General features: G+C 36.2%; 1 protein-coding gene across 1 annotated transcript; it reads right to left on the bottom strand.

Moving 5' to 3' along the window:
- Window positions 1-6,695: 6,695 nt before the first annotated feature.
- Window positions 6,696-24,868, bottom strand: gtf2e1 (general transcription factor IIE, polypeptide 1, alpha). The gene is given in 6 exon segments (XM_026271981.1): window positions 6,696-7,599; window positions 7,602-7,934; window positions 8,527-8,765; window positions 8,967-9,168; window positions 23,515-24,161; window positions 24,797-24,868. Coding segments are annotated over 5 exon segments (1,347 nt in total). The 5' UTR covers window positions 23,963-24,161; window positions 24,797-24,868; the 3' UTR covers window positions 6,696-7,474.
- Between the last annotated feature and the right edge of the window lie 97 nt (window positions 24,869-24,965).

Here is a 24,965-nt window from a genome sequence, read left to right as displayed (position 1 = left end):
GTTGATGTCAAATTCCAAAATATCCTTATGCAATTTAGTCTGTCGTAAAAATACCTATAATATTAAATTTTCATAAATATTTAAATTAGGCAATTTTGCAATTAATTTTTAGCTAAGGTGACTTTGAGTGGATGTAAATCCGATCTCTTCAAGCACACACAGATGTAGTTCATCACATTAACACATTCTCTAACTTTCACAGCCAAAAAATATAACTTTTGAAGTCAAATTCTTTATGATTTAAAACCTAGCAGACTTTATTTAACAAAAAAAAATTTTTGTGCGCTCTTTCTTTAAAATAAATGCCACTTGCTTAGATATTTTGTTATCTAATCCAGTGACATTCAGATATTTTTATATGTGGTTTATTGGGGCCACTGCACACCTCAAAACCAGACGTGATCCATTTGAGAGGGAGTTCAATTCAAAGAGGAGTTTGTGTGCATGAAACAAGGGATGATATTGCAGAAAATTCTTTCCTCAGGCTGTGAAAATCATAAACTACACACACGCACACACACACACACACACACACACACACTGCTGCTGCTGCTGTTTGCCGGCAGGTATGTCACCAGGGACAGACTGACCTGTTGTGACACTCTAAAAGGCACATAAACTCCTGGGAGAAAGCAATAACACACACACAGCCTCAAACACAGTTCAAATGATTGTATATAAATGTCCTGTTAATGGTGACAGAGCCTTTAATTCTAAACACACTGTATTTAATATTTTATAAAGCGTAGAGAGTGTACACGATAAGTTCAGGTATGTGCATACAGTGTGAATGTGTTAAATGGCATTATTGGCAGTGTCTTGTGGCAATTTATTAATACTTAAAGGGGTCATATGACTTGCTGAAAAGAACATTATGTTGTGTATTTGGTGTAATGCAATGTGTTTAAGCAGTTTAAGGTTAAAAAACACATTATTTTCCACATAATGTACATTATTGTTGCTCCTCTATGCCCCGCCTTTCTGAAAAATGCAGATTTTTACAAAGCTCATCGTTCTGAAAAGTGAGTTGTATGCTGATTTGCCAGCTATCCAGTGCATTGTGATTGGCTAAATACATCAAGCTTGTGACAGAAATGTTACGCCCGTTACCATATTGTTATGCTGAGTCCTGGCTCTGCAAGACAAAGCCAATAAAACCCATTACAAACTAGGAATTTGTAGCATCCAGTGTGGACATAATTAATGATTATAATATTACGCGCCGCGTAAACATAAACCCATGTCTGCATTTGTGACTGGAGAAACGACAAACAACAAGCGCTACTCTACTTCTGCTTAAAATGTTGTGTCTGAATAATAAGTGGCAAATTCTTTAAATATAAAAAAAAACTTACTTACAGGCTTACTTACCAGACTGTCCTTGCAAATTTGGAACTGCCCCACTTATATATCATATATCATATCATATCATATATATATATATATATATATATATATATATATATATATATATATATATATATATATATATATATATATATATATTAGGACTGGTAATTTAAAGTGTTAATTAGATTAATTATGGAGAAAAATAACTCGTTAAAATTATTTACGCATTTGACGCACTTGCCCCGCCCCAGACCTATGTGGATCATCTGCCATTTCATACAATCGATTGATGACTAATATAAGGCAGGGCAACAAATTACTGTGTGATGGGGCCTAGAAAATGTCCCTTAAATTCAAGATATGGGGCAAAACGCCCATTTGAGATTGTCTCATATTTACATCACATAGTTTAGCAATATCAAACTAGTGCAAATGTGATACTCATTTTACACAACAGTTCATTAAGAAGTGAATATTGTGACACAATGTCTGTTTTGCTCAATTTTGCCAACCAGAAGATAAAGACAAAGCAGAACTGTTCATCTCCAAGCAACCCACAGCTGCACTTCATTTCTTAATCCATGTTTTGAAGGAATTGGGTGAACCATTTGACGAGTTGAACCATTGGCCATAGTCGCATTGGATTTGAAGTGGCGCTGCACAGACCGATTGGTGTATGACATCAAAGTACTGCGGGAGCGATTCAGCACAAGGGGTCATCTGCTCTCTAATAATCTATCTGATGATGATGACCAGCTTCAAGTCGAACAAGCTCAATGATTCAATGAACCATTCATAAAGAAACCTTTACTTCACTCCTAAATGAATCAGCCATTTGAATGAATCAAATGAATGAATGAATGAATGAATGAATGAATGAATGAAATGAATGAATGAATGAATGAATGAAATGAATGAATGAATCAATCAAATGAATGAATGAATGAATGAATGAATGAATGAATGAATGAATGAATGAATGCCTCGATGACTTAATCATTTAGACATTTACCACCACCTACTGTGAGCTTTAGTTTATTATTATTATAGAGTATCATTTCAATAAAGTAATAATTTCATATTTTCATAGTAATAATAATAAAATTAAGAAAATAAATTATTAAAGTTATAGTTCACCCAACCAAAAATGACAATTCTGTCATCATTTACTCACATGGTCCAAAAGATTAAGCTATATGTAATACATTTTATCAGACAAAATATTATACTTTTTGTAATGCCTGTTTGATGCTTTACACAATGCATATATATGTGTGTGTGTGTGTGTGTGTGTGTGTGTGTGTGTGTGTGTGTGTGTGTGTGTGTGTGTGTGTGTGTGTGTGTGTGTTTAACTACCTGTTAAAAAAAGGCTTCTTTTTAACATGAATAATCATTTATAGTGATACTCAAATCAGGATCTTTTTAGACATTCATTCTGGGCCTGACTTTCATTTTTGAAAATGGGGTGAATTCCCCTCTTAGATGACACTTGTGGGAGGGAGGTTTTTTAATTATTTTAATGGTGGAGGGGGGAATCTTTAGACTTTTTTTTTTTTTTTTTTAAATATGTAATGTAATGTTTGATCATGCTGTATATTTTAGTTTTTACCATTGGGGAATTGTTAAGTGTGCATGACATAAGCACACAGTCTCTGGAGAGTGCACAAGTGGTTTAAATACTGTACAAACTTAAAAAAAAGAAATGCAAATGATAAACTTTAGCCACGATGCATGTAAACTGTGACAATTCCTGTGTCAACCGTGCAGTGTGCAGCTCGCTTATAGTGCAGACGCGATGTGGTGTAAATAAGTTGTCCTGGAGCTTATCGGTAGTCCGGTATGGACACACATATTCTCAACATCACACCTTCCGAAAATGAAGCTGATAACTGTCTGGAATGGAGGGAGGCCAGATGGAAGGGCAGTGCAAGATATCTATCCTGTAACCACCATCACAGCTGTTAAATAAACACAAATTATTCACATTTTATTTGGTCATTTTTATTTTCTACAAATACAAAAGCAACAAATTATTATTTTTCCCCCTGTTGGATTTTAATATTGGTACTGTGGCCATCTCCTCTTCATCTGTCTGTGATACTGGTGCTGGTTCTCATCCCATTTTTGTAGCATGTTGGATTAGAGAACATTTATTTGAAAAAGCATTAGACTGTGGGATAAGCTGCTTCACATTGAAATAGATATACATTCAATGATATTTATTGAATGTCAAATAGCCTACTTGTTAATTCATGTTAGCCTACACCCATTTTACGCCTGAAGCTTTACCTGACTGAATTATGTTTTTATGTTTAATTTCTATTTCTTGATTTCTGCTGCCACATTTTTTTTTCCTTTTCTCTCTGTTTTATTTATTTATTATTTTTTTGCCTGTGGGATATCATGAAAATTAATATAGTTCAGTAATTAAATTTTCTGCCAGTTTTCAACTGATAACATTGATTTAAAATTAAAATGTTGAAAATTCAGCTTGAATCACAGAAATAAATTATATTTTAAAATAATTATTTTAAAGTGAAATACTATTTCATAACATGAATCAAATAAAGGCAGCCTGCTTAAAATTTAAGATTTCTTTCAAGAATCTTATCCTGAAACTTTTGAAAGGTAGTATACAGTGTGTGTGTGTGCTCTTGTTTTTGTGACATATCAGGACACAACTTTGTACAATGACATGGGTATGACACAGGTATTACAAGGAGAGGGTGACTTATGAGGACATAACCCATGTCCCCATTTTTCAAAAGGCTTATATATATATATATATATATATATATATATAATATATATATATATATATATATATATATATATATATATATATATATATATATATATATATATATATATATATATATATATATATATATATTGTTTGTATTGTACTTAAACAAGGTGGACATAAATATTTGAAACATGCTTGTGGGTATATAATTATCTCATTAACACCCCCTTTCCCAGCTCACCCACAGCTTTCCATGGAAGAGACATTAATTAGTGTGTTTGGAAGTAAACAGAGAGAGAGGTAAACAGTACACCGTAACTAATAACGGAGTGGCCGTGAGTTAGAGCAACATGTTCAGATTGGATACAGCAGAAGCAGCTGCAGGAGACAGCTAATGGCTTTTAAATGACTGACAGATGACAGTGTGTACGCTTTCCTAATTGAATAGAGAAGGCCATCGGATCCAAAAATATCCTCCATGAATTTATCTCTCCTTAGTGTGTTCTTCATTAAAAAGATTTAAAGGACAAAAGAGTGATAATAATGGGATTAACTTGTTAAGCAACCAATAATAAATATTGACCATTGACTATTAAGTAATATTAATGTACACTTTCACTTCCCATATGCCAGTTCTAAAACCAATCAATTTCATTATCTTTAATTAAGGTCTTTTCAGTATTTATTTATAATTTAAGATCCATTATTATTATTATTATATTAATATCTTCTTTTGTGTTCTGCAGAAGAAAGTCGCTGAACATTTATCAAAACTAGTAATTATTTTTGAATAAAATATTTTACAGTGAAAAAATAAAATAAAAAACCGAGTGCATCCTTACTTTCCTAACAAGAACAGCAGTAGAGGGTCTATAGGAAGGGTACAAGATGAAATGCAATATGTTAGGAAGACAAACACATTTACAACGCAGAACACCTTGACCTCACAAACAGCAAAATAATTGAGAGTTCTCTGAATTTTCCAGCTGAGAAATGGTTCTCATTTACAGCTGCGGTTATTAAAAGTGAGTAATATAGGTATGAGTGCAGAATGTGGCTAATAAATGAATGGGGACAGGGTGTGCCAAATCAACCCAGTCTGACTGAGCATAGAAATGGTATGAAGAAAAAGTAATTTACAACAACAAGGTCAGCGAACATTATATGAGATTCATGAATATGTAAAATCCAATGAAAGCCTTTTCATTAGAGATTCATTTAGATGTTAAACAGAGGTTTATGCATGGTAACAGAAACAGTTTCTTGTAAAAATTTAGCAAACTACATACTTCTGCTCTTTCATTCTTATTTATTTTTCTTTACACATAATTTGAGAATCCTCAATTCACAAAGTTACAAGCGCCAAAGCTCAGAGTATAATTTCTTAATACATTTTTACATACTATGTTTTCCTTCACTGGATAAAGGGGACTTGGGAAGAAAAACAAACAAATAAATAAATAAATAAATAAACTCTACAGGGGCAGTAAAATATTAATTCATTAAAGTAAATAAACAATTCACAATGGATCTTAAATAATAAATAAATTATGAAAATCATTTTTCTTTACTATTATGGCATTCCCTCATTTATTTAGTTAAATTATCAGCAAACATTTTTTGACCCTGGACTCGAAAACCATTCATAAGGGTCTTTTTATTATTATTATTGAGATTTCTATTGAGACTGAATAAATACGCTTTCCATTGATATATGGTTTGTTAGGATAGGTCAATAAAATTGGCTGAGATACAATTATTTGAAAATCTGAAATCTGAGGGTGCAAAAAAATCAAAATACTGAGAAAATCGCCTTTAAAGTTTTCCAAGTGAAGTTCTTAGCAATGTATATTACTAATCAAAAACTAAGTTTTGATATATTTACAGTAGGAAATGTACAAATTATCTTCATGGAACATGATCTTTACTTAATATTTTAAGATTTTTGGCATAAAAGAAAAATCTATAATTTTGACCCATACAGTGTTGTTGGCTATTGCTACAAAAATACCTGTGCTTTTTGGTAACCGGTAAATGTCACAAATTTCTTAAATTTTACCATAGAAATTGAGCAAAAGCTCAAACAATTGTCATTACGTTTCTATCCTAACATTCTTTTTCCTTTAATAAAACTGCAAAACATATTTTAAGAATCAGATTACAAAAGCCATAAGTTTCAGTTCACCCCCCTACATATCATTTAGACACACCCCCTGCATTGAGCCGCAGATAGTTCTGCACCTGTAATGTGACGTGACAGCAGCACTGCTGGTTTTCTGTCTGGCTGCGTGTCAACACACCACCGATTTTATCTCCCGCATCATCTCAACCGCAGCTGCACCAAAGCACTTCCCCGGAGACTCTGTTCCCAATTCAATTACACGATCACACATTAGAGGTCAATTCAAACATTTTTGGCAACAGTCACTGCAAAACCAACCTGTTTTCCTTTCTGGGCGAAATAAACTAAATAGCACAATTTGCTGTGAATACATTTATGTGAAATAACAGCAGGATTCTTGTTTATGAAACTCATCTATTAATTCATATTCATCTCTTATTGAGGTTGCTGCACACACCGATTCATGAATACACAGACTGAAGTTTTCACACTCAGGGTTTTATTACTGTAAAACGTCTAACAAACTGAAAAAAATGTATTCCACTTGTGGATAAACAAACAGAAGTGAGTAATGTCCACTAAGGCAGAGACCAAAAGAAGAAATGCTCATTTCTGCCGTGAAAGGAAAGCAATCATACTCTAAACAAACATATCTCATCAAAACTCACATCAAGGCAGTCGGCTAAAAACAAAATCCCTCATCTTTCCTTTCAAACTGCAAGTCCTGCTAAATACTGTTGAGAAAAAGAGCCATGGAAAAACACATGAAAGCAAGAAGATGCAGAAATGTCTCGGCAGCTTTGAGCAAAACAACATTTGTCACGTGCAGTCATTCAAATGTCAAAAAAGCCAGAAAAACCCATAGAACCCAACGGTTTGGGGTTTTCTTTTGAGTAAAACTGTCCCAGAGGTCACTGCAGCAACACTAGTATTCATTTGGATGTCTTTGAATGTGGCGAGACTGCAAACAAACTAGAAAGGTAGCATTGCGAGTGTGTTTGCCAATGTACGATACTCTTGTTTACAACTGTGATACTTTGGTATCATTGGCACCAGAGTAGCTTCATATGCGGATATGGCAGAGGGATGAGAAAAAAAGAAGAACGGTCAATGATATAACACTACATTTCTCAGCTCTGGCACGTCACACAACACCGTTTGAGACTGTGCAAAAGAGAGCGATCGAAACTATTCTGTAAAGGAAAAAAAAATGGACAAAAGTGAGAAGGAATGTGAAGCAGACTGACATGATGGACTCAGAAGTACATGTCCTGGAAGAGGTTCTGGCCCATCTCAATGTACGCCTCTTTCTCCTGAGCACTCATCTGTTCCACCAGCTCGGGTCTCTGGCTCACTTCCCTGTAAGAGAAAGGTCTTCCCCCACCATAACTACAGGGTCGTCCCCGACCTCCTCAAACTCATCATCATCATCTTCGTCCTCCTCATCCTCTTGTTTTCCTGGCCGCAGGGCTGTAGCGTTGCGCATAGTGTGGACTGGAGCCTGAGGCAGTGAGTCTTCATCTGATTCACTGGTATCGCTGTCAGAGTCGCTGGCGTTAGCCGCTGGAACGGTCGGTCTGGAGACGACAGCACCTCCTGGACCAGCTCCGCTCCTCTTCTCGTGAATGAGGAGAGCCAGCATCACCTCCTCGTTCTCATCCTGTGCAGCTCCTCGTCCAGTCATTCCCTCCTGGGTTAATACAGAGTCCTCGCCAGCTGGTGTGTAAAAATTGGAAGAAAAGAAGAAAATAATCGAGTGAAATTAGATGCATGTCTTCTTCACCATAAATGTGCTATACTTTCTAAACTCTTCTTTCTGAAGCCACAAGACAGCTTTATAGGAACGGGGTTGATTTTCAATAACAATCTTGACTTCCAAGTACTCGAATTTAATTGCAATAAATTAACTGTACATTTGGTTTCTTCTCCTCTTTCATCAATGATGTTGAATATGCATTTACGTTTTTTTTTTTATATATATATATATATATATAATTTGAGTACGTGAAAGCAAAGTTTCTCAGTGAAAAATGACTTAAAATTTATGTCTATTTACAAATAAAATAAAGAATACATATTCTACTAAATATGTTTTTGTGTTCCATAAAAAAAAAAATCCAAAATGTTTGGAATGACGATAAATATCCCTTTTTACCAATTTGTGCGCTTGCTCTTATAAATAGATAGACTATGCATTCAGACCCAAGAAGTGTATAAACAAGAGGCAAATCCAAAAAATGCATGAAACGTTGTTAAATATGTGACCATGACCACAAAAACCACTTTCAAAATAGTTGATGTGACTCACGTTGCTTCAGAGCATCTGTCTCGTTGTACGCCCCCTGCACTGTGCTTTCCGTCAGCCATATGGGCCTCTCTTTGGGGGCCTTTCCCTCGGTAGTCTGGCCAGGCTGAGGCTCCTGGTCTTCCATGCTGATGACCACATCCTGCGAGTAGAGGTCATACGATGAGCCTTTGTTTTTCCATACTTCCCGACCAGGTGCCCCTGCACCAGCTCCTCCTGCGTTCTGGGCGGCCCGCTCCCGACTGCGGAAAATAGCAAAGGTGGATTATAGTGTTTATTTAAACATTATTTATTTGAATATTTATAGTTTTTAATAATCTGAATTAACTCTATATTTTTTTTATTTTGTTGCATGCTTTTGTCTTTTTTGTTTAATAGTTTTAGTTGAAAACAACACGGTCTAGTGCATAAACCTGCCCCTCGACTGAACAGGAGGTGCTGACCTTTGTTTTAGGGCTGGGATTTCTGACGGTTCGGGCTCCAGAAGATCATGTGACAAGTTAATGTCCTCCGTCTCTCGTAGCAGTACATAGATGGGTTCGATCTGCTCGTTGAATCGCGCCACCAAAGTGCGGGCGTCTTTCTTTGGCACGGCCGATTCGTCCTCCTCTACTTCTGTTTGACAGAAGGTACAGCGGAAGGTTCCTGTGTTTGAAAAAAAAAAAAAAGTCTTAAGCACAATAGATCAAAGTGTTGAAAGTACCATTCTGCTTATCGACCCTCATTCTCAACTACTTCACCGCACCACATCCATCACACTTGGCATCTCCAGGTCATTCGTTTTGGAAGTTAGAGCCCAGAAAAACTTTGTTAAGTGGCTTTATATCTCTGGCTTGCTGTGAGCCAGAGGCTTGGATTCCACTTCTCCTTTTCCCACAGACATGGTGCCAATTGTGCAGTTGGAGCAAATGCCAAATCTGGCCCACCTATCCTTTGGCGTTTCCACCAGGCAGTTATGGGACCGAAAAATCGGCTTTGCTCACAAACCCGCTGGTCTCGAACCAGGAACTACTAACATCAGCAGCCAGCGGGTGAGAAAATGTTGTCACCATTCAAAGTTTTCAAAACAGCAACGAATCAGTCTGGCTAAACAAGACATACTCGTTATAAATGACTACTTGACTTTTGGGATCCGACAATGCTGCACACTAAGTCTAAAACAAAATGATTAATTTACAAATACACATCATTATAATTGTCTTTACGGTCACTTTTAATCAGCTGAAAAATCCTTGCTGAATAATTGTAAATCTTATATCAAAAACTTGTGATTGTATTATTCTCAAAATAAAATATTTTATTAAAATAAAACAGCACTGCTACCAAAAAGGAAAAAGCATTTATATTTTAAGGAACTACAAAAAGAACCAAGCTGCGGTACATTTACAATTCAATGCCATCTAGAGGATGGTGCCAAAACCACTGCTGACCATCTAATATTACTGAAAGAGGAAAAACAGTCACGGACACAAGGACAAACATACGCAAACACACATTTTGCCCCAGAATTCACTGATGGCTCCATGGCAAGCGAAGCTGGTCTGGTTTGCCATCTGCTGCTGAAGTTATTTACAGCCTCCTGACAAGAACACACACAGCAGGGCCCTCTGTATGAGTGTGTAGCATACTCCAACCACTAACTGAATATAAAGTACATGCCTTGACATATTTTACATATGTGTGTACTTGGCATTTAATGGTCAGTCACAGATGGTGCTGCTGTTTATTGTAACCTTCCTTTAATGGTAATCTTTATTTAGAATGTCTCTCAACTCGTTTTCATGTTTTGCTATCATGAACACACCAGCAATGTGTTTTTTATGTTTAATTACTCCCATGTTATGTGCTGAGTGCATGGTGAAACAGCTTCTGAGTTTCTGGCCTTGAGGGGAATCGAACAAGTAAACGATACGCCGCAATTTCCATTTTAAAAGCTTTACTGGAAAGTTGACAACAAAATCTGTGGAGGTGCTCCTGAAAAACAATCACCTCCAGCTAGGCCTTTTTACTACAGATGTTTTCTCTTTTCACATCACGTCAAATTTGACACCGCTCCAGAGGAAATATTGACAAGCCCGGAGTGCAGAGAACAATTTTACTGCAGCCCTCCTGGTCAGTCAGTCTGTCTGCCTGTCTTCTCTCTCTCTCTCTCTCTCTCTCACACATACACCACACACACACACACACACACTTTACTGCACTGCCCTTTCATTATTTTTCTATGTAAACATAATGTAAAAACATCTATCTAAAAACAGCACTAAGAAATGCTGCATTGAAGTAGTTCAACTTTTGCAAAACAAATTTTTAGTAATTAAGCTTATTTTTTTCATTACACTACCATGCGTCTCACATTTTTAAACACAAAATAGTTTTCCCCCCAAGGTTTTTCTGCATGAAAGTATGCTGGATGACATCTTTGAACATTTTGTTTGCGTCTTTCGCAGCATCCGGCCTGTGAAACCGCATTATAAAAATATGCCACTAAAGTTTCAAAGTTACTTTGTATTTTTTATCCACTATACTGTATCTCACATTTTTGCAATTCACTCCACTGTCATTTAATAGTTTTTTTTATGTAGGTCTCTTTCTCGCTGCTTTTATAAAGTTTAGTATATGGACACTGCATTTTTAAAATGATGTCAACACATCTTGTGTTCTTTTCCTTTCTGCTGTTACATCTACATCTTATGTTTTTAAACACATGAATGCGTCCTGTATCAACTTCAACTGAGTCAAAAAAGGCACTGCTCATTTGGGTTACAAAAGTAGCAAGATACATCTCAGTGATCAAATATGTATGTGAACAATAATAAAAAAAAATCAAACTCTGGAACCCAAAAACATGCATTTGAACCAACTCTAAAGTGACCGAAAGAAAGTTAGTTCACTAGCTCAGAAAGGAAACTTTACAAAATTCTTCCAAAGGGAGGCACTGACCAATGTTAAGGGATGTTATATTAAGAAATTATTATTTTTTTTCCGTTTTTCTTTTACATGCCAATAGAGGCTTCCAGCCAAAATAATTCTGTAGAGATATCAAATCCAAAGTCTTGGACAATAAGCGATATTGCACATGCACACACTCTTGTTGTAATCTTTGTTTTCAGTCAAAGTGTGCACTGGGTCTGTGCGTACACATTGTACTGTCGCAATGATCTAAAGGAACATGGCACGCTGCTGTTAGCGTGTAGGCATACATTAAGGATTCTGCCGGGCCTGGTGTCTTTGTGTTGATAGTTTTTGTATTTTCTATGAGATATGAATAGGTCTGGTTTAAATTACATAGCATTCGCTCCAGTGAATCAGAGCTCTTTTGAAAACAGGACGGCGCTTTGTTCTGTCGTCGACACCAAATACAAAAGGACTTTTGTGATCAGCCCTTAAAAGATGAATCCAGCATCATTTCAGCATTTGAGAGAGGAGAAAGTTTTTTTTCATGATGGGGTCTGAGCAACTGTGACAAATGTACCGCATTGATTCTAATTGCAGCAGTGCTAATGCAATAAGAATAATTACAATATAAATACAGTTAAAAAATACCGTTAACTGTTCTCCTTTGGAGGAATGTATATAGATGACTTCTAATAATAACTGTTCTGGATTCAATACAAGTTAAGCTCTACAGACAGCATCTAAAACCCTATTCAGAAAGGATTAGTTTTCAGGACAGAACGTCCAAAATCAGTATCCCCCATCATCAGTAATTCACACTGGATTTGCAATGTCTGCAGGAAATGCCCAGATGGGCATATCCACTACATTTATGTGAAGCTGTTGGAAATGACTTGTTGGAATTGTCTCTTCTGCTCACAAAGGTGCACTGTAAAAAAAAAAAAAAAAAAAAAAAGTCCCATAAAAAATGGTAAATGACTGGCAGCTATGCCTGCCAAACAAAACTTTTTAAATTAAAGTAAATTATCGTAACTGAAACAAGGAATAATCTGTAAAATAATCTGTAAAATAAAGATTTTACACCTTAAAAAAATGTCCTATGGCTGCCAAACAAAACCGTAAAAATTTAAGTAAATTATCGTAATTGAAACAAGGAAAAATCTGTAAAATAACATTTATTTTCTGTAAAAACTTAATTTAAATTGTTTGTACTTTATTTGAATTTAAGATATTTTACTTTAATTTTAAGTTTTCATTTTACTTTTGATCGAATTTAATGTATGCTCTTTTAATTAAAATAAATTTCTTTAAAAACATTACTTGGAACATTAAACGCTAGCATAACCATGTCTGTAAAGTATACCAAATACAATAAGTCAGTAATCCTGTACATCGAAGTCTTGAATCAGAAAGACAGCCAGTTGATTCATGTCTCAATATTATTTGTCTGTTAAAAGAAAAAGAAAAAAAAAAGTTTGTGTGGGCATTATTACAATTCTAAAATTATCAAATGCATTAAGAAACTATTTAAAAAATATATTTTAGATGCTTCTTTGGTAGTTCAATTACTCTAAAATCAAATAATCTGTATTAGGGCCAAGGTTATATAACATGGCATCATTTTAAATAAAGTGCTCACTGATTAAAGCTTTCACTGAAAATGATGTGTTTTTAATTTTCTGGTCTCTTTCCATTGACCAACATCCACTCCAGACAGCTGCAGGACTAAAGAAACAAATTTCTGAAAATGAGTTAACCCACTGCCATTTCCTGATTATTGATGGCATACAATATGCCAAAAATAATAAAAATCAGCCATTCAAAAAAACATATTTGCAAATCTAAATATTGGGTGGTTACAGCCCTGTTCTTTGCAGACGTGCGACTCAGATGGAAGGAGGAAAGACTAGAGGGAGATAACAAAATGAGGCAGCGTGAAGACATGCCGAGATAGGATCAGCGAGTGACTTATTACCGTGCAAGCCTGACCTGTCAGATCTCCTTATCTCCCGTAACACCTCACCAATCAAAGAGATTTTCATAGATCAATTATTTTTTATTTTTGCTCAACGAGGGGGGACCTGGATGCGCTTGACCAATCAGATCAATACACTTTTCTGTTCTTAGCCGCAACTAAGCCACCTAAGCACAAAACGCAGCACAGGGTGAAAACAGCCAGTCGCAAAACATCCACATTTGAGCCCTCTCTGAGGACAAAGAACACAGTGCATCATGAAACTCATGAATGTTTAGAAATCCTTTCAGGGACACGAGTCCAGGAGAGAACATGGGAAATAAGTATGTGTTCAATATCAGGGTCTACACAGGGTTAGGTGCCTCATCGTTGGCTGTTCGGTTCTTCTGCTCTATCCTCACCAATCCTCCTGATGTGTATCCTAGCAACAACTTTGCCTCCCTGCCTGCCAGTTTGCTTTCAGCAGAGGTGAGGGTGAACATGTGCCATGCGCTCTTTACCTGTCTTTCTATTCCTCTAACACTCATCACTCACCTCTGACACCGCTCTCAGTCCTCCAACGCTCTCTCTCTCTTATTTCTGTTCCTCTCGTGTGTCCATCACTCTCTTAAACATATGATTTCTGTACAGAGGAGTTCCTCCTGTCTGTTTGGTACAAGACGGTCTACAAAAGCCCTATGCAAGACTCTTATATAAATGTTGGGCTCACAAATATAAGAAATTACATGAAGTCAGGGACAAAGACAGAAAAATAGTCCACAGTTAATGATTTAACTAAACCCAATTAAGTTTTGTGCTGTATTGTTTTGGTTTACTAAGAAGAAATGGCTCATAAGAGTCATTTGTTCAGTAAGCAGTTTAAAGCTGTCACTAACTATTATTTTGGTAATGGAGTAGTCGATTATTCTGATGATTAATCGAGTAATCGGATCATTTTTTGTGGTAATAAAAAGACTTAAGCAAACAGAAGACTTTAAAATGACTTAAAATACACATACAATATCATTGATGCAATAACAATTGGTTCAAATAAAATATCAGAAAGAAGTAATCATTTGGTTTTATTTTACAAAATGGTATAATCGTAACTTATTGTAAAAACAATTGTTTTTACTCTTTGCATCGCAGTCTAATCCTTGTTTAAAATGTAGACTAAACAACATTTCATTAAAATGTCCATTTAATCTTACAGTCATGGCCATAAAATTATCGCCAAAAAATGTATCTGCATTGTTCATCCTTTTGATCTTTTATTTAAAGAATTAACAATAATTGAACCTTTCATTAGATAAGATTTTAAAATGGGGGAAATATCATTATGAAATAAATGTTTTTCTTTAATACACATTGGCCACAGTTAACGGCACCCATTTATTCAATACGTTTTGAAACCTCCATTTGCAAGATTAACAGGTCTAAATTTTCTCCTATAATGCCTGAAGATGTTAAAGAACCTGAGAAGAGATCAGAGACCATTCCTTCATCCAGAATATCTCCAGATCCTTTAGATTCCAGCTTCATGTTGGTGCTTCTTCTCTTCGGTTCAACACACTCATTTTCTATAGGGTTCAGGTCAGAGGACTGGAATGGCCATAGCAAAAGATGGGTTTTATGCTCAGTGACCCATTTGTGTTGTTTTTGAGGTTTGTGTTTTGATTAATATAAGGTAGAAGATCCAACACATGGCCCATTATAAGATTTCTAACAGATTCAGTCACTTTGGTATTTGATAAAATCCATGATGCCATGTGTCTAAACAAGATGTCCAGAACCTCCAGCAGAAATATAAGCTCACAACATAAACATAAGTACCTATTCTAAATAAAGGGGTCATATGATGCAATTACAATTTTTCCTTTCTTTTTGTAGTGTTACAAGCTTTTGGTGCATGAAGAAGATCTGTAATGTTGCAAAGAGTAAATTTTCAAATCCAAAGAGATATTCTTTATCAAAGTTAAAGCTGCAGTAGGGAACTTTTGACGCTCTAGCGGTTAATAATTAGAACTGCTTGCGTCTTGCGGAAGAACATTGTAGCCGGAACTACTTCTCTCTGTTTATTTCTATAAAGAATCATAAAGGTACTGGGTTACTCCGCCGCGGTACCCCCGAAGCAATCTAAAATAGTCCGAATATAAACACTTATTATAGGTGTACCCTAGTGATTCAGGACAAGCTAAAAACACGGTTTGGAAAATGGATTCATGGTGTACTCGCTTATTATGTTAATTTTTCTACATTTTGAACACAAACAAAGTTACGGACCGCAGCTCTGATTGGTTATTTTTTACCGGGAGCGCATGACTTTTTGCAAATGGCAATAGGACCACTGGGCGGGAGCTTGATTTTTTTCACAGATTATCTGTCTCATATTCTACTATCAGGACATAATGACAGGTTTAATAAATATGTAAAAAATATTTTTTTACAAAAGTTCCCTACAGCACCTTTAAAGGAAAACCCCACTGTTTATCCATTTTCCACTTTGTTCTTCCCTCAACTTAGACGAGTTGATACATTCCTCTCCCGTCTCAGTGCATGCACTCAATCGCTGTAGCGTGCGGAGCCACTATGTTATCATTTAGCTTAGCACGATTCATTCCTTAGGATCCAAATAAAGATGAAATTAGAAGCTACCAAACACTTCCATGTTTTCCCTATTTAAAGACGGTTACATGAGTAGTTACATGAGTAAGTATGGTGACAAAAATAAACAGTGGCGATTTCTTTAAGTGTATAAAAATGATGACTACAATGTATGGCAGAAGAGCACTTCGCAGCGCTTCGACCTCGTCGCAATAATATCATCACTCCATTATGGGTCAGGAACTTGTGTGATAGTGTTAGTTCCATTGTGCACTGTGACTTTTGATATACTGTCTGCATGCTTTGTCCCGGTTTAGTATGTTTTATGTGTAATTGATGTGCTTTTATATGTATATATGCAGCATTCACTAAGCCCAAGAAACATTTCCCCTAAGGGGACAATAAAGTATATTGTATCGTATCGTATATTAATACGCCAAGGTCGAAGTGCTGCGAAGTGCTTTTATCCACTTAGAAAATCTCCACATTTTATTTTGTCACCATACTTACTCGTGTAACTACCCATGTAACGTTCTTTAAATAGGGAAAACATGGAAGAGTATCTTATAAATTAATCCCTGTTTGGATCCCAAGGAATGAATGGTGCTAAACTAAACATTAGCATAGTGGCGCTGTGCACTAGAGCGATTGAGTGCACGCACTGAGACGGGATAGGTACGTATCAACTCGTCTAAGTTTAGAGAAGAGTTTCCTTTAAAACTCTGTCACACCCCCTAAAAGGGATCATTCAAACACGCCCCCACATCTCTACGTCACTATGTGAGTTTTGCATGTTGTGTGATGTGTGAGAGATACAGGGTCACACAGTGGAGTCAGCTGTCTTAACCGTCCGTGGCTTGTGTACTGCAAACACATAGGAGCTTCATCACTGTGGTCAGTTGGCCAATCAGAGCAGACTGCACTTGTCAGAAAAAAAGGACTTTGTAGAAAATTGTGCATTTGAGAGAAGCAGGGAATAGAGGACCTACAACAATGTACAGTATTTGAAAGATAATGTTTTTAGAACATTAAAACATGTCAACATATTATGTTACACCAAATACACAAAATAATCTTTAGAAAAACATCATATGACCACTTTAAAAAATAAACCAGTATATTTCATTGTACACATGGGGTACTTTTTATCCATGTACACCAAACCTATCTTAAGTGTTTGCGGCTAAAAATCTCATATTTAGTTTCATCTGATCATAGAAGCCAGTCCCATTTGAAGTGCCAGTCGTGTCTGATAACTGAATATGCTGGAGTTTGTTTTAGGATGAGGTTCTCCCAAACAACATGTGGTGATGTAGGTGCTGTTTTTTTTTTTTTTTTTTTTTGACCCAAAGACTAAACTATTTTCTGCAATTCTCCAACTGTGGTCCTTGGAGAGTCTTTAGCCACTCAAACTCTCCTTCTCACCGTGCATTAGAATGATACAGACACACATCCTCTTCCAGGCAGTTTCGTTTTACGTCATTTTATGTTGATTGGAAATTATTTCCCTGATGATGTAAATGGGAATTTTCACTGCTCTAGCTCTTTTCTTTCTTCACTAATTTGTTAAGCTCAATCATCTTTTGCTGCACATCAGAAATATATTCTTTGTTTTTTTTCCTCATTGTGATGGATGATTAAGGGAATTTGGCCTTTGTTTCTACTCCTATTTATATTTCTGTGAAACAGGAAGCCATGGCTGGTTAATTTCATGTTCATAATCACCCTGGAGTGCTCAAAATTGTGAATTTGAATGGGAAAATACTTCAGAGATATTTCACTCATAAGATAAAAAGGATTAACAATGCAGATTAACTTTCATAGCCTTCTTTGATCATATTTACCAATATTTTTGTCCATGACTGTATTTGGCCACATGTTTATGATAGAAATGCTACAGCCACTGAATTTCTTGAACAAGAACATGTGGACATGCAAACTCAGAGGAAGGGTTTAGACTTATTTTGAAGTCATCTCTGGAATGCGATGTGCCACTTCCAGTATTTTGCCAGGTACTTTTTTTTTTTTTAATCAAGCGCTTGATTTAAATCGAAGAATTGTGACAGCCCTAAAGCTGATTAAACATTTTGCTCTGTTATATTTGTCAAGGAATTGAACCACACTTATCATGCTGTAGATTCAGTAGTGATGTTATGGTGCTAAACAGTACTGAAAAAAACACTGGCTGCATCCAGATATACTTACTTCCTTATAGTAGGCAAAAACGGTACGTAGAGAAATATGTATTCATAAAACAGCAGGCAAAAAGTAATTTGCTACTTCTGGCAAGATTCTGAAGTGCACATCTAATGATAATGGACGCTTTACTGTCCCGTGAGGCCATGGGAGAGGATTTGAGAATTGCACTGAAGCTACTTGACTAATGCTGCAGGTCACATGGTGACAACATGATAAATGTAGTACAATTCCTTTCCTATTACACACATTTATATTACACGGAACATACTTTTTTTAATGGTGGTAAAGTATTTATTCAGACGAAGTACCTATTCTGAGATTTCAGACGCAGCCACTGTCAGTGTTCCAACTCACATTCCTTGGGCAGCACTGCCAATAGAATTAAAATATGCAATATAATTTTACAGTGCATGTTAAACTGCTGATGACCAGCTTAAAATAAATAAATAAATAAATAAATAACATCCTAGACATCATGTTTGCTTGATAAATGTGGAAACTACATAGACTATACGCAGAACATTTTTATGGAGCAACTCAGCACACAGGAATCAATATCTTGAAGTTTCTCCATCTACAAAATCAGTGTCTTAAATGACAATTAAGAGTTTTACAACTCCTATTACACACATTTTATTACTGAAGAACTGCTTTAATAATACAAAAAGAGCTGCGCATTTCTGTAAAAGCCCTCTGGTTGTCTTGTCTGCCAGGCATAAATCGTAAATCCATTACTGTTTCCTGTTCGTATACACTGAGGTTTGAAAATAACATAGAATATTTCCTTTAATTGCCAATACCACATTAATATCTTTTCATTGAGCCCATGTATTCAGTCAATTTCCTACAAACACTGTCCAAATCTGTTTTATGAATGTAGATAAACACTTCATGCGCATTAAAAACAGACATACTTGAAAAGAATCAAGGTAAAGTGTTATTCAGTGGCCATAAATATGAGTCTAAAGTGTTCAGTGGTGTAGAGAGACTGTTCTTCAGACTCTCTTTTCATTTATTTTCCTCCTGAACACAACAACGGTTAGATCAATTATACATGATTCAAGACTGCTGGAATGGACTCTCTCTCTCTCTCTCTCTCTCTCTCTCTCTCTCTCACACACACACACACACACACACACACACACACACACACACACACAGTATGCAGATTGGTAAAAACTTTAGGGGTTAGACTTAGGTTTTGCTGGCTTCAGTCCATAGTAAAAGCTTAAACTGGGACGGCCAGCAGTGTGCAAAGCTTCACAAATACTCCCTCTCTGAAACCATTAAAACACAAGTCACGTCAAGGGCAGCACTTGTGTGTGTGTGTTTCGTTAAGTACATAAATCAGCAGCTGTTGAAGTCAGAAGTGTTAAAACAGTAGGCACAGAAGCAGAGAGGCATGATGATGATGTCAATGCAGTGTGCTTATCCTTACAGCCGCCTCTATGAGATTACAGCCTCTTTATTTTTAAACCTATTAAAATAAAGTTTCATTTCCGTTCCTGTCTGTGATTACTGTCTGCAAACTGACGCAATTCAGCAGTCTCCAAAAGTGAGGTTCATTCAAGTGTTGAAAACATTTCACATTTTGACCTCTGCTGCCATCATGTGCCTGAACACAGTTCTGCCGAGGTCTGGATAAAGTGACTTGAATGAATTTATCACTCACTTTGAGATTACAAGGTACTTACCAAATATGGGCGAAAAGATAAAGATCAAACACAGACTTATATTAAAAACATCTGGTACTTCCTAATGTACATGGCTTAGGATCTTCACAATGATCACACAATCCCTTAAATGTGAGACCAGCTTGGTATTAAGAACTTCAAAATGGTTTCTGCTGAATCTTACAAAACCACTTCGCGGTTACAATAGCCAATGTAAGCTTATGTGTTCATCGTATATGGATCCTACGGAGATCTGAGATGAATAAACACCTGAGAAAAGATGATGCCAACCCCTCAGACGACATCAGATAATGCCAATCCTTTAACTGTCCAAAATTACGAAACTTTGCTAGTGTAATCGTAACCTATAATCAGCCATTAATAGTGTTCGCCGTGTGTTTGATTACTTGTCATTAACTAACTGCATGAATTTTACTGTACATTTCTGCCATATGGACATCAACTTGACCGTCACCACTGATAAGCGAAGACTAAATATAGGCTAAGAATTTAAAATAGAAGCTTTTTGCACAACATTTTGTATCATGAAAAACGCTATAAAAATAAACTTTAATTGAATTGAATATACATAAATTCAGCCAGAATAAATTAAAATAATAAAAAGATACTTATTAGTTTTTTCTAGGGCCGGGACTCGATTAAAAAAATTAATCTAATTAATTAGAGGCTTTGTAATTAATTAATCGAAATTAATCGCATATTAATCGCATATAAATATTTGACCTGAGAACAGTGAGAAGTAATTTTTTTTTCCACATGGATTTATAGTATACCATTGAATAATGACTGAATACATACGCTTAAGCAACAAAATATTGTTTATTTTAGTTCAGCCAAGTCTAGCAGACCAGTGCAATTTTTGCCATGAAGTGTAGCAATAGCATATTTAGTAACAATTTAGAAATAGTACATTTCAGAAATTCAGGTAGCTTATAGGTGCTGGAACCTTCTGTAAAGTGTTTTTTAAAGTAAAACACAATACTGTCAATTACATTCAGAACATTGGAAACACTGACTATTAGAAAACATCTCTCTGTTGCTTCCGAGGCCATAACATACTAAGTCCAACTCTCAATAACCTTGGCCAAAACAATAAAGAGTTCAACATAAACTGCCAGTAGCACCAACAAAATAATACACAGTTCAACATAAAGTGTAAAGTCCACGCTAGCTGCTATATGTTTTGCGTTGAGGTGATACTTGAGGCTTGATGTGCTGCTGTGATATGCGAACGCTAGTTGGTGCTTCAGTATAATCGGTCCGCCGAAACTCATCCAGTGAGAAACGGTCCGCGGTGCAAAAATAAGTTATTAAAAATGCGGGAATTTTTTTCCTGTAATTAATTAATCTTAGTTAATGCGTTATTTTTTGTGTAATTAATTAATCTCAATTAACACGTTAAAGTCCCAGCCCTAGTTTTTTCTAATTGATTTTCAACATAATGATCACACAGTAACTTTGACCAATCACTCACAATACCATTAATTATAACACTCAAAAGAATATATTTGTTCCATGAAATTCTAAGGGAAGAGAGAAATTAAAGCAGATGCATTTTCATTTATTACATTTGGTTATACTGATTTTAAATCCATTTGACAAACTTTGACAACAAGACAAACTTTGCTGTCATCCGTTCAATGCTGAAAATTATACCATTTTAAGTTGAGTGATATTTGTTTATTTTGAGTTAAATTCAAATCTGTGGTTCTTTTATGTGTGTCACACCATGGGACATTACGTCACACTAAATGAGTTAGACGGTCAAATAAAGATGGAACAGATGTGTTTTTAGTCGTTTCTTGAAGATGGCTAAGGATTCCAAGGTTTCTATCTGTTTTTGAAGGCGTTATGGTTAATGTTACTGGATGGAGAAATTTTGATAGTGATGGGTTTGTTCGAAACCACAGGCTGTTCTGTCTTAGCCAGGTTGAGTTGACGGTGTTGGTCCATCATCCAACAAGAAATGTCTGTTAGACAAACTGAGATGCGAGCAGCATGTTTGTACCATAATGACGCCTAACCCTAATGTCAATGATGTCTTTTAATAAAACATCCTTGAAGATAAGGCTGCACGATAAATCACATGTTATATTTAATGTGTATCTTGTCAGTATTGTCGGTTCTGTAACCTGCGCTCTTTCACATGGATCAGCATTAACTACACAGAGCCGTTGTTTAGAGCCTCAAATTTAGGCCCTGGCCCTAGACGCTTACTGCATGCCCTATCCTGGCCCTTGTCAGACAGCTTATCAGAATTACCAGCCCGAGCCCGTCTTTTTTCCCCCCTTCTCACTAAACATCTTATATTACTGTTTCAGCTATTAAAATAGTTAAGTATTGCATGTAATAGCAAAGTGAGCTATATATATATATATATATATATATATATATATATATATATATATATATATATATATATATATATATATATATATATATATATATATATATACTTTTTTTTATTATTATTAAGTAAATTTTGAAAAACCTTTGGAGCATTTTTTGATCATTAAATATAAGTTTTATTTTTTTAAAGTAACGACCAAGCAGCCATGTGGCAGAGAGTGAGGCTATGTTTGATCAATATATGTGTAAACGTTAAACCTAAATTAATTTGCGCTATATCCAATAGTTTGTGTGGAGATGCTTTGCAGGACTTGGAGGTGCCAGCGTGATCATATACCATAATTTTTGCTCATAAAGGTAAGAGTAATCATTCGTAACTGCAAAGGGTTTACTTTTATTTGTGAGCACTCACAATATCAACAAAATGTAGTAATTTTATAAAATAAAGAAAACAAACACGATGCGCTTTCTGCCATCTCGTCTTTAACAGGAGTACAGAAATGAACACTCAGTGAATACATGCCTTACAGAAAGATTTAAATGACTACTTAATGAAATCAATTTTTTATTATAATCATAATCTGTAAAGATGCAATTCTCTGTAAAGGCGCGTCTAATAAAGAGATGAGTCAGGCTCGGCAACTGCATCCTTGCGACACAGACTCAGAAAACAGTAGTTTATTAGTACATAATTCAAATATCTCCTTACTGTTTCTCCCTGTCACATTTATGGTAATTACTTTTGCAGATGCTTTGCGGCAAGCTTAAGCCTATTGCGTGCATTTGAACGCAGAACAGTTCAGCTGCGCTGACGGCACACACATGCATGCTGCAGGACTCTAAACACTGTCGAGCAGCTCTTATAGCAGCTCAATAATTTTCTATATACATTTCACTAATTGATGGATGTCTAAAATATAAAAATAAGGAGAAGCCTAAAGCAGACCAGAGGCCCAGCGCCCGTCTGAACTATGACGAGTTCAAGGGGCGTAAAAAATTCAGGGACCGTTGGGCTCGGGCTGAAATGCAGGTTGTTCACCGACAAGCTGCGCAAAACATGCACAAAATATGATTGTGTTTTTGCACAGCTTGTCAGTGAACAAGGGCTCTGTGTAGTAAATGCTGCTCCATGTGAAAGCACGCAGGTGATGGAGATTTACTGCTGTTTACAGAACCAGCATTACTGACAAGATGCGCATTAAATATCGCATGTGATTTATTGTGCAGCCCTGCTTGAAGTATAGCTTATTTGATCATGTGTTTATAACCTTCAAACACTTCCACTTTCATACTCACCGGTCATGGGGTCAAACAGCTGGTTGGCCTCAAGGTCAGTGAATGTGTTCATGCAGCAGGGGCAGCGGAAGGATGCTCTGTTAGTCGAGTCCCGTTCATCTGTCTCAATGCGTCTGCGCATGTGGTCCAGCTTGTACTTCACCACATTAACCAGCAGCCGGTAGTTAATGAAATAGTAATTGTGTCTTGTCGTCTTTCCGTCAGGTGCCGTCTCCACGCGCATACGACATTTGACAAACTTGTCAGCTTTGAGTGTGTTCAGAACCGAACGCAGCTGCTTGCGGTCGAACTTGAGCAGCTCCAGCATGTCCTCTTCACGTACGCAGGGGTTCCTGATCAGCACATCCAGAGCGAGAGCATGCTCGATGCCATAGAAACCTCGCACAACCTGCTTGGCCAGCCGTTTCAGAGACGCAGGGACCTCCGTGAGCAGCTCTGGTTCAGTCATGATGGAGGGGAGGGAAAGAGTGGAACTAAACGATGGAAAGATGGAGAAACAATGCAAAAGCAGGAGGTGGAAGTATTTTTAAGACCAAGAACAATATGGTTTTAGGAAGAATGGGAGTGGATAGTAATAGGAAGGGTCAGCTTGTCAGGTATTCAAGAAGCTAATCAGGTGGATGACTTTGGGATTGTATGACGGAGGTCTGTGAATAGTGGGAGAACAGAAAAAGAGATCAGTAACACATATGATCCAATAACTGTCTTTATTTCCATCCAAATATCAACAGGTCTATATATATATATATCATTCTCATAGTTTTTTCTACGATCAATCCATGTTAGCCAGAAAACAATGTTTAATCTAGTAAAGAAAGGCTGTCTGGATGATTTGCTCCATCATGACTTGCCATACAGAAAGCTAAGAACCATTAATGACTAGCTATAAGCATTATCAGAAGCTCGGTTTAGCTGGGTTTTAATGTGAACAGCAAATATTGATGTTAACAGAAAGCTTAAATACCAATGTGATGGGGCTCATTTTAGGAGTCATATTTACCCAGTTCAAACACTGTAAATTAAGAGAGAATATAAACGTAGTAATGTTTAGTAGTCATAAAATTTGGCAACAAACGCATAGTAAATTGTATGAATTAAATGAACCAAAACAAAGTGACAGTACTGCTCACTGCCCACTGAAGCTTAATTTATCTCACTGTTGAGTTTAATATTAGATTATCGAAACGGAGTATAATGAAGGCTATAGTTAGATTAATATCGTTAAAAAACAAACAACACAAAAAGCCTGAACGACAGGAATAATAAAAAAAAAAGCTCAAACCTTTAATTTTCCTCCTGTTAAGATCTGAACAAGTTTCCTAGTTCAGCACATAGGTTCAGCATCACGCTAACGTTGAGCGGAAATGACGCATGAGATGTCGCTGAAAAGTCAAATGGGCCGCTTTAAATTATATATATATATATATATGTGTTATGTGTTAAGGGTCTAA

The sequence above is a fragment of the Carassius auratus genome, chromosome 9 (assembly GCF_003368295.1).
Source record: "Carassius auratus strain Wakin chromosome 9, ASM336829v1, whole genome shotgun sequence".
In the NCBI taxonomy this organism is placed as follows: Eukaryota; Metazoa; Chordata; class Actinopteri; order Cypriniformes; family Cyprinidae; genus Carassius; species Carassius auratus.
Note: the sequence above shows the minus strand (reverse complement) of the source record. Positions and strands in the feature narration are given on the sequence as shown.